Raw genomic sequence first — 13,254 nt, forward strand, 5'->3', positions numbered from 1 at the left:
TTTTGCAAATAGACGCTGGCTTTTGTGTACTGCGGGAGTGCATCTGTTAGGTACCCTGAGGTGCAATGCACAGTTTGGGAGGGAAAAAATCAGTGCACAATGTATTTAGAATATATGAAATATGCAGTTCAGAGGCATAATGCATGTTTGTTGTTTCTTTTTAAGTCTTGGTTTATGGTAGTATGTTAGGTGTAGTAATTTAACAATCTATCCATCCATCTATCCATCTAATATCTATACCCGCTTATCCTGGTCACAGTTGCGAGGGGTGCTGGAGCCTATCCCAGCGTGCATTGGGCATGAGGCAGGACACTCTGGACAGGTCGCCAAACTATCGCAGGCCTCACACACCCATACCTTTGGGCAATTTCTAGTGTCCAAATAAGTCAGTCTGTGTTATTATGATGCACCTAAACTGAGCTCACGGAGTGATGCATCTGCTGGTCCATGGCGCAGCTTGTTTAGGAAAAAAGATACAGTATGTCTAGAAGAGAAGCTACGGAGTTCATCGTGCTTGTAGCAGCCATGTGTAGATTAACCCTCACCTTAACCCCAATAAAGGACACACTGAGTCAGGTTCATTGGAGGCCGGTGTGTGATGCGCTATATTGAAAAGCCATCTAATTCTATCAGCACTTTAATAAATCCTGTCTGGTATGTGCTTGCAGTAGGGTATAATTTTTCACAGTGATGGAAAATAGCAGAGACTTCTCTCTCTGAATCGTTATAATTTCACAAGGCAAGCACAGACTGCTCTAAACTTCTGAATGCAAGCCAGGTCCCTTTGATGATAGCATGCGTGTCATCACATTAGATTTGAGCCACAGATCGAAATGGTTTGCATGGAATATGAGTGCAGTTTGAAGTACGGTTATAGACAGTCTAGAAAAACAACATTCTTATTAACAATTACTTGTTTTAATCCTCCAAAGTATTTTTCTTTCTCATGCTTAGGATGCTACACTGATGAAAGAGGACCAAATGGCAATGCATTTGTCTATATAACAATGAAAGAAAAATAACTAAGGTCTCTTAAGGGCACCGATTGTTGGTTTATGATCTCATGACCTCTTCCCTGAGATTTTCACAAGGTGAATCTTATTGTTGCTCATAGGAAGCATTTATCTCCCACACTGGATACAGGTTTAACATGTTAACAATTAAAAGGATTTCAATTTAGTTGAGTCTTTTGCCAAGCAGTACTTCTAAAGGCGCTGTGATCTTTGAGTGATGTCGCTGGCGTATATAGTACATTGTATACAGTGAATTAACTCATTTGTTTATTTTTATCCCCCCCCCTCCCCTTTTTTTGCCGGCCCATTTTGTAATCAGTTGTGCTTCTTCAGTCACTGCTCTGTCAATCACATGCATACTAGGAGCATTGCAGGTGAAGTATGTGCAATCCAGCCACCCACAAGCAAGTGGCTGTTTTATACCTCAAGGACACACAGTGCTGCAGGAGGACCATCTGCCATCAGAAAAGTGTGCCTCTCATTAACAACAGCTGGTAGCAAGATGGCATCTGACTTATAGCTGGGGCTTGCTAAATTGCCAGTAAGAGGAACACAGGCCAACTTAAACTCGCAGTGCTCATTCTCTTGCAGGAATGAGCACTGCGACTTGCATCATCTGACTTCCAGTCACAGTCAGCAAGCACCCATGAGCCAGGCCAGCATTGTCTCTGCTATTGTGCCCAGCCTGTGCTCATGGCAGTGCCTTTGCAAATGAAGCCACTCAGAAGCCTGCTATGCATGTCGAACATTGACTTTACCAGCATTACGTCTTTCCAAACAAGTGTTTTCTTTGAAAGAGACCTAAAACAGATGGCTCTGTCTTTCTTTAAAAGAGTGAGCGAGGAATCTTCAGCAGGTAATTATTCACACTTTTAAGAGTGAAATCCTTTTAGCTGACAGACAGAGAGCCCCTTTGATCAGGCTCAGGATCATTTTGGAACAACCAAGCTGAGAAGTGTGAGATGTAACTCTACTACTGCGAGCTACTTCCTTTATCATCATTCAAACTTCTGTACTGTACAGGAGAGATGACTCTTTTTTTTACAATAGGCCTCCATACAAATGAGAGAAACTTAAAACCAAGATCGGTACACTTCCTGTCTTGTTTTAAGACAGTCCATTCATTTGCACTGGCAGTTGTTCAACCTGATAGAAAACAAACCACAGATCAAATGACAACAGCAGCCAAGATTTGGACAGACTTACAAGGGCATTAGTCTTAGCACCAGTGATCTGTGAAATTGACCATGTCTGTATAGTTAGCACTAGATTCTTTCTCTTGTTTGAACATTTTCAACACATGCTAAATACCTCGTTCTGGCTCATAGCTAAAATTAGTGTTTTATTGATGATATATTGTTTGTGTTGCCATCAGATGTTGTCCAAGGCTAAGGCATATGTAATAAGAGTGATCCGCAGTTGTATAATCAGACTGACAAGCACATTTTATCCTTGGGGGGTTATGACTTATTTACAGCGTACTGGTGCAACGCGTAACCAATATCCACAGCCCACAGCACACACATACAGGGCACAGCACATCATCATCCTCACATACCGAGCCCACACAGGCATGGCTTTAAATCTTGACAGTGGCATTGTAAAACAGAATCGGCAACAATTGCTGCACCCGCTCTCCTCCATCCACTCGCTAGCTCAGAATGGACAGACCGTTCTCTGATTTTTCTTTCATTCAAGGACTTAATCACCTGATGCAGCAGTTGCAAGCTGTAATCATTTTTCCTGCTCTGGGATTGGCCTTGACAGAGCCTCTAGACCTGGCCTGAGAAATTCTGATTGCTATACAATTTCAGTGCTTCAGTCATTGATTACAACCTCTGAACAAACCCATTTGTTATATGTACACTTTTCAGGAAAGAAATTATGAGAGTGAGATCTATATAACTTCCAAATACTGACCCAATACAGTCTACATATGAAAAAGAAGTATGCCGTATGTAGGAAGATAGCTGCTCTACATGCCACAGAAAGGGGATTTTTTTTCTTCTTTGGACGTCCTTAGAGATGTTGTCGCTACAGTGAACTTCACAAGCCTTTTCAGTCAGGCGCATTTAGCGTTGGTTTACCGACAAACGAGTTAACATTTCACACCACAATTTCCAATTCAGTCACTTGGAATTCCCCCACCCAGGCAGCACCGTGGACCCCAAAGAATATTTCATTTTCTCCGAGATGCAGAGCGATCCCATTTGGTCCGCCGATTGAGTTTCCCCGGTCAGCGCGTGCTGTCATCAGCGCGGACGATCAGCTGCACGTAGGCTATGACCTCGTTACCTGGCACCCGGTCTAAGCACCGCCTGAGCCACTGTACCGTGGAAACTGAACTTTGAAGAATGACACATTCTCTCTCTTTTTGGGAACATTTGGGGGTGGAAAAAAAAAAACACACGATGTGAGAAATACCCGAGGTAACAAAAGGTTTTCTGTGGTGTGACGGTGCGCCTGGGGGATAAGAGATTCTTTTAACGAAGGGTACGTAGGAGATACAAGAATCCTTACATTAAGCACGCAATTAATGTAATCCAAGATGAGCCCATTTTTTCTCCTCTTTCACAGCTCTGATACAAAGACAGGCCAGCCCCCTCATCAGTTTGAAATGGTATAAAAGCTCAAGCATCACCCTGGGCTTTGAAAACCTGAACAAGTGCAATATTCAGCTTTGTACTGTACAATTTCGGATCCATTAACTCATCTCCAAAGATGCTGTTCAGGTAAGATTTTACTCAATTAATTGGAGTTATCCTCTCTTTTGTTGTTATGGTCAGCAGCTGTCTTATTTACACATCTCACTATCAGTGTCTCACAACGAACCCTTGATGTGTTCTTTAAAATCCAACAACATACAAACTGAATTATTTCTCATTTTTAAAAAGTTGTTTTCCTCCCTTCAGAGTATCTTGTTATCAATGCAGTGATTTCATGTTGCTACCTTGGCACACAAGAAAAGTGTCAGTCAAAATTGTATCTCAGTTATGTCTATTTGTTCCCTGTATTTTGACTGTGATGAGTAACTTAAAAAAATTCAAACAGAAGTGCAATATTGGAATGGTTGAAATATGTTTAAATTTGAGTTAAATTTAATTTAAATGTTTAAAAAAAATTTACATGCATCTTTCAACTTGTCTGTTTAATATAATACAATGTCATATGTAAGCATTTTCCAATTTGTGAGCTGGGAATCAAAATCTTAAAAAATAGCTAAGACCCAGGACAGTTTTAAAGAGCTCTAATACCACACATAAAATGTAAGGATGGATTAATTGAAAGCAAGTACTAATTGCATTGATATTTAAATCATTAAAAGAACATTGGAGTGCATTTTGCAGTTGTATTTGCTTTAATGTTAATCCAATGAATAACAAGTTTTTGGACCTGGAGTTTCAGATACAGTATTTTCTCTTGAGAATTGATTATATCATTGGTTTTAATCTCCAGCCCTGGAGAGTTACATGCTGTTGCCTAGATACCATTCCAAAAAAAATCTTTTTTTTTTCTGTGTAATAATTGAAAGATATAGGCATGTGGATATTTTTCATAGGAGCTCAGCAAGTATTACGTGGCTTCATTATACAAATACAAAAAAGATTCTGAAGTTCTGAGTTCTCAAAAAATGTCCTAATTAAGCCGTAAATAAATAAATATAACAGGAATACATAGAGGAAGTTAGATGAAAACATGCCAATAGACTCTGTCTGAATCGAGATTGTGACGTTTGATTTCCTACTCCAAAGATAAGGTATTCTGATAATGTTCACAGGACAGTGCTTGTAAAACATTCAGTGATACATTTTCAATAGCTCATAATATCAAAAGAAAATGAGTTTGTTTCTACATGTTGAAATATTACCTGTGCGTGTCATTACACAACCTATGTAGTTAGAGGTTCCTTTTGCTCAGTGGTCTCCATCATGCCATTACAAATCAAATGTAATCAGTCTTTGTATGTTGTCACATAAAAAAGCATCTTTATCATTTAACTGCTGGAAGAGAAAGAGTTGCAGTAAAAGAAAGCCTGTTGGTACTTTATTGATCCCTCCAGCATAATGCTGTGAAATTGCATGGTTAAAAAGATGGTTTGATTGGGTGGTTGCCTCTGAGGTTTGTGCTTGTCGCTGGAAGACAACAGCAGCCTGGGATCTGAGACTTAGATTCCACATCCTCCGACACAACGGCATTTATGATGAAATACTGTCCTTCTGCCAGCAAGCCATTGCTCATTCGGAATGGATTTTTGTTGGGAATCCATCCTTTTACAGCAGGCAGTGCATCGCCACGTTCAGAGCGGTTTGCCCAAGGACACAGAATGGCTAGATTGCTGCACTGTACTAATAAAGTCACACAGAAAGAGTGACATTCTTGTTTGAAATAAAGCAAATCATCTAAGCTATCCAAATCACTATAATAGCATGGCATTGCCTTCTAATGCACCATGGCACCATAAAGCATTGTTGTTATTTTTCATGTGAAGGACCAATTACAGTTGTTAGCCATTTAGGCTATATACAAAATATTGCAGAGTAAGGAGAAGACAGAGAAATGTTTGACTATATTTATCAGCCCTGTTCAGCAGCCTCTCCAGGAAACCCTGATAGATTATAGGGCATATTTGATTTACTTAACCATTGCTTTTCTGAGAAGGTTAGTTTAGAGTGTCAGTTCTCATGTACTGTGATGTTCTGGGCTTCGAACAAAATAGCTTATAACATAGCCTTTAATACTGAGTGCTATACACTATTATAAACATTTTCAATGTTTGTTTGCACCTTCACATTTACCAAATATCATTTAATTTTCCAATCATTTTCCCTCAGGGATATTCTCCTCCTCTGCTCCCTGGCAGTGGTCCTGGTAAACGGTGACCTGGATGCGGGTGAGTGTGTGCCAGTCATTTGGAATGTGATACGGGGAGTCATTTGGGGCTAGAGCCATTCATTCCACTGGGATCTAAAAGACATCTTAAAGGCATCAGCAGTGATTTCACTCCCATTAAACAGTCAATGTGTATCATGCAGGCCAGCACTGGAATAAAGCTCTTAGCAATGAAAAAAATGAGTCTGATTATGGACCCGGTACTGCATTGCATTTAAGTAGTATACAAGCCTCACCGTTTTGTCATATCAGTAACGATATTCAATATGGCAAGGGGACAGTGAAACTTTGGGTGACTGTACACAAAAGTCCTCACTGTCAGACGGCAACTATTTTTTTTTCTGTTATGGAGAAACTATAGTTATAAACTACAGTTTCGTTATGCTCATTTGGGACTTGCCAGCACATGTCTAATGCAGCACCTCATTAGAATCAACAGTAATCAGAGTGCATCTAATAAGGAATGCTTCTAATAATGAGAAATCAAACCGCAGAAACATTCCGCAGTTGGTGTTACTAACAGAAGCACAAACCAGAGTGGCAAGGCATGATACATAACAGAACCATACTCAATGGAATGAGAAACGGTATGTGAATGGCTTATGTGACTGTGTCAATGCATGTTTCAGATGGGGGTGCCCAAGCCATGTCCACAGGTAGGGCAAACAATGACGATGATGATGATGAAGATTAAGATAATGATGATGATGATGATGATGATGATGATTATTATTATTATTACAATGGAAATGTTTTTTAATGTTTTATTTTAGTTCAGTTTTTCTTTCACCACTGACCTGTTGAGCCCTCTTGTAAGGATTTACATACTGTAGACCCTAATCCCACCCACACGAGTATTCTTAAACGCCCCTCACATTGCACACTTTTCTGTTGATAGAGAACAGAACCTTTACTGCCGATAACGTAAACTGATTTTGTTTCTTTAATAACATTTTCAGGACAATTATGATCCTGCAATAAATTTGACTATCTGAAATAATTATTTTACAATGGCTTTCACCGAAAGGACCAATCAGTTTACTTTCTCATTCACAGACCATGACTCCACCTCTGATGAAGTGCCTACAGGTAAAGGCCTGTGAATAAGAGTCACATTGTGAAATATATGTGAAGAGTGAAATATATTACAGCTCAAGGTATCTTGGATATCTTTAAAGTGACCACTGTGTCCACCTTCATTTTTACAGAGAGCATGAACTCCATTTCCCCTGACCAACCTAATGGTGAGTACAGCAGAACGAGCACGCCACCAAAAAGCACATCTCAGGGCAGAAATGCACAGTCAGCAGTATGTGATGTCATTCCTCTGTATATGTGGCACTTTCAAATGATCTCTGAATCCCTCACTGCTAGAAAACCTGTGGACTCTACTGGGATAAAATGTCTGGTCCTCTGAATCCTTATAGAATTGTGGTTATTGGAAACGTCCACATGAAAAACTCACAAAATACTTTTTTATGTTCATTCATCATGTGAAATTGTTTCCCTTGTCGGGTTTATGCTGATTTAAAGTTTTTGTGAGTTTTGAGAATCTGTCACAAGGACACAGTGTCCTAAAAGCATTGAATCTAGTGCATCATCTTCATTGCAGCTCTATACCTTTTTGTTGAGCTTGTCTGAAATACCGCTTTATTTGAATTTTTGCGAATGTTTTCCGAACCACAAACCAGAGTAGGGCCATTTTTAATTTCAGCAGATGTCTGGAATTGGCAAGCTCCAGTTCACCTCTGCATTTAATGCACTCGTCCTACAGTATTCCCAGAAGGACGGAATGTACTGTAAAGGCCAACTGCCGCTACTGTGGCTGGTAACCCTTAAAACAGCCCAAGAGCAAAATAACACTTAAACAGACAATAGTGTCCCTCCTCTGCACCCATACCTTTTGAGGTCTGATAAAGTAAGTAATGTTCGCACTGTCTGCAGGGATTCTGTGGGCCTGCACAAGTAAACATTTGTTTTCCATGATAGGACCAACTTGGAATGGACCTCGTATTGCATCTGCCACCTTTTCCCAGAAATTACGTATCAGTTCATTTCTCTCCTCTCATGCCACCTTGTGGTACATTTAAATAAAGTGATCCGTTCTCTAAATCTGGGTAGTGCAAAAATAAAATGAACAAGGAACAAACCATATCTGAACAGCTCTTAAACAAGAGAAGGTTTCCCTCTTTTTGATTTAAAATAGCCAATACAATTTTTATATTGATAATATGTAATATATTTAAAGTATATTTTCTTTTTCTTTTCATAGACGAACCTCAGTATTACAATGGAGGGAATGGAGGTGGGGAAAACATTTTTTAATAGTTTTTCATTTTAGTGTTCAGGATTCATTTGTCTTTCTATTTTGTGATTTGGATGAATTATTTCAATGAAAAGACAGAAAAGATTTTTTTCCCAATAAATAACTAAATTCGGCTTGAAATGAAATAGTAATGAAAATGTTGTAATAATGGGCTGACATGACCTACTTAACACAATTATTTAATGGTTAATTTCTCTGTGCCCTTTTGTCAAGATGTCCGTATTAGCTGTTGTGAATATAGTATATATAAATAACTAAAATCTTAATTAAATACTATTCAACTGTCATAATTGGTATTTTATGGAAGATAATAAAACACTAAAACATTTCACAAAAATGTTTTATTGTATTGCAATGAATAGTCATAAGTTAGGTATTGTACGTATAGGGAAAACAAATTTTGTGTCTAACTCATAATGGCCCTAAACTTAACTGTGTTGATCATGCTAAGTGCCAAAAATATTCCACACACTGCATGACTGGAAGTGTTCAGCTTCCTCAGAGATTCGTGAGTTTGATTAGATCTGGACTCCACCTTCCATTGGCCCCTTTGTGAACTTTCCTGTGGAACTTCCACACGGGAATATCTGCTTGTTTTAGACAAAGCTAACCTACCAGCCCATGCATTTTTACTGCATTGTAGGCCTATATGATATGGCACTGACGTTAAATAATTGAAATGAGAATGGTTACAGAGAGAATTGGTCACATAGATACTTCTGATATTAACGGACAGCTATACAACATAAAAATAAATGTAAATAAAAATGGAGCGGGGGGGGGGGGGAGGCGGGCTGGGCATTATTTAAATCTATATTCTTGTTCTTTGTGGAATATAATCAACAATGGGTTTAAGAGTAATATTATCTGTTATGCACTGAGCACTGGGCTAAAATACTGTTGAATGTGGGGATGTTCCTATAAACAAAGTGTAAAGTAAAATATCATTTGTGGTCTTCATTTTAGATCCCAGCAGCACAAGTGCTGAAGCCGATCATAGTGGTGAGTGTTCATTTGATATTCAGAATCCAGGATGAATTCGGACATGAACCAGAAGCACATTCTTCCGTGTTTGGTCCAGGTGTATCAATTGGCATTTGTACTACGGGTATAATGATACAATTTGACGATACAATAGTGATACCCTGAACAATGATATGATGCAATACAATTTATCTTAATTTACAACAATATGATACAATTAATAAATAATTATCACAATACAATACAATTAGCTGCAATGTGAATGTGACCATTAGATTTGACAGATCCCCCCTCCCCACCTCACTGACACTCAAGAGATTATTGAAATAACAAACAGTATAACTTTCAAAGTTTACAAGTGTTTATTTAGCTTCTGTGCCTCAATCTACCAAAATAAAAGTTTGCCATGTAAATTAATTGTTCATCATGATACGAATCGATTCATATCTATCACATGGATGCAGTTGCATTGTGATATTTGCATCGGGATGAATTGATGCATCGATGTTTCATTATGCCCTGATGTGTATCGATGTCATGTACATCAGACTGAGAACAACACCCATTTCTGTGAAAAGAGCAAATAAATATACTGGTGGTATATCAATTCCTAAGTTAACCATTTTTTCAGCAACCCAATTTGCAAATCAATCAGCCAATTTACCAGTAAGTCAATAAAAATTGACTAATTTGCAGGCCAGTGAATTAATTAATTGGTCAAATAAATGAAACATGTCAATCCTTTTGCTTTGTTTTTCAGATGGTCATCAACCTGGCAATGATGCGAATGGAAGCTCAGGTTGGTGCTACTCCATCCTGTCAATCAGCACATTTCTGTGAGAACATATAAAACTGTTCAATCACCCTGGAACTGATTCAATGCTAAGGGCATATCAGCAGTGTGATGTGCTCACAATTAATAGTTTTAATGGATATGACTGATTATACCACCCTATAACAGTGTGTTGTGCTACATATCTCACTGCTTCTCATGACAATCGCAAGGAACGTGCTTATGTAAAATGGAAAAATGTGATTTCATTCTTTTGTATTGTATTTTGTTTTAATTAATCAACTGACACTTTTTCTCTTTTGTTTAATGGTATTATTATTTTTATGGTGTACAACTCCAAACAATTATTATTATTTTTTTTTTTAGATGTCACTAAAAGCAGTATTGAGGACCACGATGGTATGATATGGACTTTCTTACAGACTTGTCTGTGAATGTGAAGTAAACGCATGATTTCAAAGTGCATATATAAACAGCTGTGTGATGACAGAAGCCTTTGAATGTGTTCTAAAGAATAATTCAGAAGAGATGCCATTGATCTGCAGTAAGTTTTGATTCTGGAGTGATATTGAAATGCTTTGATCACTGGTGCGGAATGGCCGTAGAGTGATTTTTTTAAAAAATAGCTAAGAAAGTAACAAATGACGCACGACTGAAAAAGCTTATTTATTATTTTCTTTTTTATTTTTCAGATGAGAACCCGGACTCAGATGAAGGTCCGAAGCACAAATGAATCAGATCTCATCAGATTCCACATGATATATGTTAATGCTTGAGCGAGATGTTTTCCACAAACATATACAAGGGAATATTCCAATGACATATAAAGTAAACATTTATCTGTAAGGCACAATATGAATTGACTATTTTATTCAGTTTTTCATTGCCTTGCTTGTTATAGCATAAGACCACACTTAAGTAATCACAAAAATGGATATCATTAAAAAATGTTTATCAATGATTATAGATCATGAACATCATTCATATTAAGGAAAGTAAATTCGTTTGTTGCAACACATTCACTCCATCACAAGGAGCTCCATCTAGAAAATTTTAAAACCCTAGAAAACTATTTTGTCTGTGCAATTTCAAATAAAACACGTTTCTTAACACAACCTAGATGGCAATTTAGTCTTCTGTTCATGTCCTAAATCCAAGGAGGAGGTGCAATATTTTTTGCGAACAAATCCTATTAGAAATTGTGAATTACGCCGGTGTGTGTTCTGTCGTGAGCCAGACGGTGGCAGCACAGAGCTATCTGTGTCCTTGGGCAACGTCAGAAAATCTAGTTCCTGCTTGTTCACGGTTTGTCTGCCTGCAGGAGTTGAATTGAAAGGGGCCGAAATCTGTGTATATGCATATACCTGTCCTATATATTTGAAATCCAATTAAAATACTTATTTTTTCATCCCGTACAGGTAAACGCTAAAGGAGGCTCAGATTCTCAGACCTGATGAAGCTAACTTTGACTGGTGCTGTCTACCTGAAGACTTATTATATTCAAAGCCGTAGCATAGAATAAGAATAGTTATAAAATCTACTCTTGACAAAAACTCAGTGTTTAAATCATTTTTTAAGAACATTACTTTTGAAAAAGGAGAAACCTAAAATTCGAAATAATGTAAAATGTAAACTTTTATTTCTCACATCATTATTCACTTAATAAACTTCTCCAAGCAAACATGTTATTTTCTAGTTTTATCATTCATATTTTGGTGTGTTCGACATGAGTTCTGAAATGATATATGAATTCAGAGGTTTGACTCAATATTAAATGGGATTTTTTACAAGTGCCCAGCACAAAAGATTTATCTACAGAGTAAAAATCATGGGCATAATTGTAAATGAAAGCATGCCAGCCAATGTATAATTTTAAGCCATGGGTACAGAACTAAAAACTAGGTTTTCGACAGATCTTTTATTGACTTTCCATACAACCCTTTCTCAAAAGTTAACAAACTTTAATCATCATCCAAGAACATCTATTGTAGTAAGTTTACGCCAATGATATTTTCCATCTGCATGTATTTGCAATGAACATTAGACCATCAATTTTAATACGCAGTCATGGACTAACCTCTCTATTTATCTACATTTGATCTAAATGTAATGGTGTTACTGGGGGCTTTCCTGAAAAACAATGCAACCCATTCAAAGGTAATCAGTGGAATATCTAACTGAAACAAGTGAAAGATGCTAGCTTTCAAAATAAGGAAAATGTGTCATTAGTTTATCAAGATAAACTCAGTTCACACATAGCAGAGAATTATCCAGAAATATTAATGAATTGAGTTTCTACTGCTGCTGAAGTAATGGTCTAGCTTTAGTCTTTTGAATCCACACTAATCTCATTATCACCTACTGTTGCCTTTTGCAGTTCTTGCCCAGCAACTTTCTAGGAAAGAAAAAAAGTGCACTTCTCTGATGCCAATACATATGATATTGGCAAGACATGCCTCCAAGATCAAAAGCAATGCATAGAAAGTCCCCCTGCTCAAAAGATCTCTTTGATCCTGGCTTTCGGTCTAGTAACAGAAACACCCTACACCCTATTCATCACACCTTAAGAATTATGGCCTATCATCACAAAGCCATTACCCAGCTGTTCAGAAAGGTCAGGCCTTTCTCTTCACTCGAAGCCGATATCCACCAGGCTACTGGACACCCCTTCCCCTTCCTTTGTAACTTCAGAAAATACATTAAACTTCTTGTGCTCAGGCTCTTATCGGATGTTTACGCGTGGAGATCCGGTACTGGGAGAAAACGCTCTGCCCTCCATTTTAACTAAATGCCACGTTAGCAGAGGTTAAAAGCAGACCTTTCTAGAAACTCCATCCACACCACCAACCTGCCCCACCTCCATACAGTTTCACCTTTTTATAAGCAACAGTCTTATATTTTCAACGAGGTTTACTTCCTGTATGCTACTCAGTCACCAGCAAAAGAAAAGACTTGTGGTTTAGGTTTCAGGTTTTCCAAAACTAGCAGCTTCTGCTTTTGCATTCCTGGTTTTTGTTGTGATTACATTACCGGCATTTAGCAGACGCTCTTATCCAGAGCGACTTTGAGATCTCTAGAGCTCAAAAGATTCTAACTGGTCAAAAAATGCTCTGAAAATTGCCAGTGTTCTTTTTGTCCTCATCACATTTCCTGTTTGTAGTCATATGTCTCAACGTTCATTTTTATAGAAGATTGTATTAGTATGGATTGATGGTTGCATGTAATAACCTGACTATGATAAGATCACT

General features: G+C 38.0%; 1 protein-coding gene across 3 annotated transcripts; it reads left to right on the forward strand.

Moving 5' to 3' along the window:
• Positions 1–3,186: 3,186 nt before the first annotated feature.
• si:ch211-133n4.6 (uncharacterized protein LOC797776 homolog) lies at positions 3,187–11,669 on the forward strand. 3 transcript variants are annotated; one of them, XM_064345592.1, is made up of 11 exons: positions 3,188–3,745; positions 5,846–5,904; positions 6,533–6,559; positions 6,960–6,992; positions 7,112–7,147; positions 8,176–8,208; positions 9,196–9,231; positions 9,974–10,012; positions 10,373–10,405; positions 10,699–10,722; positions 11,425–11,669. In XM_064345592.1, the coding sequence occupies exons 1-11, from the start codon at positions 3,735–3,737 to the stop codon at positions 11,433–11,435; spliced, it is 342 nt and encodes a 113-aa protein (XP_064201662.1). In that variant the 5' UTR covers positions 3,188–3,734; the 3' UTR covers positions 11,436–11,669. The 3 variants fall into 3 exon arrangements, with proteins under 3 accessions (XP_064201661.1, XP_064201662.1, XP_064201663.1); XM_064345591.1 differs by lacking the exon at positions 11,425–11,669 and having other exon boundaries at positions 3,187–3,745; positions 10,699–11,388; XM_064345593.1 differs by lacking the exons at positions 8,176–8,208; positions 11,425–11,669 and having other exon boundaries at positions 10,699–11,388.
• The last annotated feature ends 1,585 nt before the right edge of the window (positions 11,670–13,254 follow it).

Source organism: Anguilla rostrata, chromosome 8 (genome assembly GCF_018555375.3).
Source record: "Anguilla rostrata isolate EN2019 chromosome 8, ASM1855537v3, whole genome shotgun sequence".
NCBI lineage: Eukaryota > Metazoa > Chordata > Actinopteri > Anguilliformes > Anguillidae > Anguilla > Anguilla rostrata.

Bases quoted from the DNA above. Each gene is read 5' to 3' on its own strand.
- si:ch211-133n4.6 (XM_064345591.1), top strand. The intron at 5,905-6,532 runs GTGAGTGTGTGC...TGCATGTTTCAG, and splicing joins AAACGGTGACCTGGATGCGG to ATGGGGGTGCCCAAGCCATG. The intron at 9,232-9,973 runs GTGAGTGTTCAT...TTTGTTTTTCAG, and splicing joins TGCTGAAGCCGATCATAGTG to ATGGTCATCAACCTGGCAAT.